Source organism: Vicia villosa, linkage group LG1 (assembly GCF_029867415.1).
Source record: "Vicia villosa cultivar HV-30 ecotype Madison, WI linkage group LG1, Vvil1.0, whole genome shotgun sequence".
Taxonomy (NCBI): Eukaryota; Viridiplantae; Streptophyta; class Magnoliopsida; order Fabales; family Fabaceae; genus Vicia; species Vicia villosa.
In genome coordinates, this window is record NC_081180.1 from 34366453 (window position 1) to 34369891 (window position 3439).

The window sequence follows — 3439 nt, forward strand, 5'->3', positions numbered from 1 at the left end:
GGTCACACTTCAATTTTTTGAGCCATTTCCAAGCTATCAATACTAAATGCCATTGTAATGCCTCTCTATCTCCTTCAGCTCTGGTATGCATGGATCAGCTTCAATGATGTTCATCGAAGTTGCTCCAAGAGTTGTTGAAAAAAATCATCATCATAAATAAATTATCCTCTTAGTACTAATAATAATCCACAAAAGACAATTCAGCTGAGGCATTAGGCACCTAACCCAACCTAATGCATTGCTTGCATACCTAATAATAATAGTCTTTCACACACAAAAACCACAATTTAGTCAAACATGATAGTAAATGTTTGCACACTCCAAACTAGACTTTGAAAGTTGCAATTTTTCATCCAAAAAGACTTTGATCATATAGTACAAAACATATGGCTAGTCAATACCACTTTTACACGTATAAGAATCTGCAAGAGTTGTAAATATATAATTTAAGAGTTGACAAACATTTGGTAGTCACGGCAGAAAATGAGGGTGAAAAATTCATAGATGAGTTTTACATGAAAATTTATATTCAAACCTTGTTCTTGAATTTTTCACCCTCAGTTTTATGAGAATACCAAACTGACCCTAAGTCTTCTTTATGTTATACATTGTTTGCAGCAACATAAAACAAAAGGCTAATAATAAACCATGAGACATGGTCAAAAGCCTGCTACATTTTCAAAATGTAACAGTTGTGTATCAATGTATGCGGCACTATAGACTAGTAAACATATCATCGATATATCACCTCTCACGAGGAAGGGTTTGAGATGGAATGCAGCGTTGAACTGCACTGTGGTGTTCTGGTAAGATTTGGCCACCTTTTCATGTATACGATCGTGACAAAAGTCATGGTAGATTTTTGAGTACTATGCAACCTTTAAGCTTGAAGAACCTGAGAGTGAACTATGTGAGTTTTGAGTCGGTTTCTACCAGCAAGGCTAGATAACAGATTTGTGACTAAGGTTTTGAACTGTCCTTTCCCTGCAATAGTTTCCCATAACTGTTCAGCGGAAGATCCTTTCAAATCTTCAAGTTTTGAAACATCGACCAGAGAAATGCTCATATTATTCCGGATAATACAGAGTTTCCCGTTGAGGGGGATGAGGGCTGCAGCCTCCAAAGCCCGTGAGCTTCCCAAGTGCATTCTACTGTCGATATGCTTGCTCCATGAATCAGTAGCATCGTCGTAAACCCTAAGTTTGCAGCCATCTTTGCAGTCTAAAGCATAAAGCTTTCCGTTAAGAGAAGTGCTAGGGTTCCTCCAGCCAGAAACCATTCCGCTTTGAACAGGGCACCAAGTATTATTCTCTGGCTGATAGACCTCACTAAGAACCTGTCGATGAGAACCGAGTCCCTTAAGGAACCACTTCCCGTCATAGACAACTCCAATGAAAGGAACCATTGCAGTGCTCATATCTGAAATAAATGACCATCGATTTTTGTTCGGATCAAAAACTTCAGCTGATCTCAAGGACCGATGCACACCTTCATTCTCCCCACCAGCCACAAACAGGCAATTGTTTATAACACAGGAGCCAAAGAAGTGCCGCCTACGAAGCATGTCCGGGGCACGGTGCCATTTATTTGTTCTAGTACTATAAAAAATCACGCGTCTCATGGATCCCTTAAGAGGGTCCTTCCCACCAAACAAGTATAGGTGACAGCCATTCAGAACAGCACACCCAAAACCAAGAGCTCCAGAATATTCTTTAGGAACAGGAGGCAAGGGCTGCCATTGTTGGTACACAGGATCAAAAGCATGCCACGAGATTTTCCCGTCTCGGTCTCTCTTAATGACATATATCCACTCTTCCGCAAGTCTAAGACTCTTGCGCAGAGAGTAAAAGAAGTTACCAACCAAAAGTCGATACCATCTTTTGCAAACTAGCCGAAGTTTACGGTGTTCAACACGAGGGACTCGGATTAGGCAAGCAATAGCAAGATCATCTGGGAGTCCTGGTAGTAACGGAGATTGATTACGGCTTCTGTCACCACGTGCTGGCTTGTTTCTAGTAGGGTGAATAGACGGCTTTATGTCAGGCCGAAGACAAAGCTTTGTTCCAGGAACATACTTCTTTGCTCCAGCAACAGTTCTGAGGCCCGTATCTACTCTACATAAACATGCAGTAGTATCAACCTGCACTCACACACATGAAGTTAATCAAGTTATGATCAATGAACTCAAACACGTGATATAATCTATATCTCACCGTTTTACACAAACAAAATTGAATAATCAAGAATCAGATATTGAACCTATAGGAATACAAATCTCAGCAATTCAAAAAAATTGACACAGATAATGAACGTAGCCCTCATTTCAGCCAGGTTCAAATGCCAAAGACAGAACAGAATACAAGAGACTAACAGGAGAAAAGTTCAATGAGTAATGGCACTCAAATTTCAATAGATCAAAATCTCAACACCTTATAACAATCAGCTTATTCAATATCAATCCCTAAAAAAGTCATTACTGAAGCTCATAAATAAATCTAAATCTATTCTGAAACAACACATTAGGCAAGGTAAAACTCAACAATTAGATCAGTAAAGGGATTAAGAAAACAGTAAAAAGCAAATTACCAAAGGAGGTTGAAGAACTCTATCCATTTTCCAGAGCTACAATTGGTTCAAGCAAAAACCCACCTCAAAAATCAAGTCTTTATCCCTCAAACACCATACCCAACACAAAATTATAGAGAATCAAGCTTCATAAAGGAATTTGAGCTACACTTTCCAACTCAAACAACATGATCAAAGAAAACCCAAGTGGGGCATAAAAAAACCCCAAATCGAAAATTGGCAAAGAATAAGTAAAACAAAATGCCCTAAATCTTATCTTGTGAGCTGAAAAAGGTTAAATGCGAGACAGCAGAAAATTGGGAAGAAAGGGCAAGCACTGAAAGAGGTAAAGATGCTGTTTTGATTGTTGGGATGAAATTTCAGTGGAGTTTAGGGCCCATGGCCTGAAGGGCACAAGGTACCAAGAATAAGAAGAAGAGAGATTGTAGAAGTAGAAGAGAGGGTTAAAATAGAAAATTGAGATGAAAATGGTGATTGGAAGAGATTGAGGAAAAGCAAGAACATTTGACAAGTTGGGAATTTGGAAGATAGTGTTTTGTTTTTTGTTTGGAGAGTCAAAACTGTGAAATACAACAACTACTGAAACTCAGTGGTGTTTGAGTTGAATATTAGTGTAAAATACTAGTACTAACAAAAACAAGGGAAGAATAGATTGACATAATAAGATGTTATGCTACATAACAATATATAATGGGCCCCACTTTTTAAGAAAGATGTTTTTCCAAACCATTTACTAGTTTATGTTTGGTTTCACTTTATTGAATTATTTTCTAAAAATTTTGTTATCCAATCTTGCGAATGTAAAGTGGTGATGTAGTGAAACTGTAAAATAATTTTACATTGTCAATCAATC

The 3439-nt window shown here is 38.1% G+C and overlaps 1 protein-coding gene across 1 annotated transcript; it reads right to left on the reverse strand.

Annotated features, from left to right (window-relative positions):
* Nucleotides 1-326: 326 nt before the first annotated feature.
* On the reverse strand, nt 327-3212 carry LOC131633729 (F-box/kelch-repeat protein At1g55270-like). Its single transcript, XM_058904420.1, has 2 exons — nt 2587-3212; nt 327-2140 (listed from the first exon to the last, which is right to left on the reverse strand). The coding sequence occupies exons 1-2, from the start codon at nt 2611-2613 to the stop codon at nt 881-883; spliced, it is 1287 nt and encodes a 428-aa protein (XP_058760403.1). The 5' UTR covers nt 2614-3212; the 3' UTR covers nt 327-880.
* Between the last annotated feature and the right edge of the window lie 227 nt (nt 3213-3439).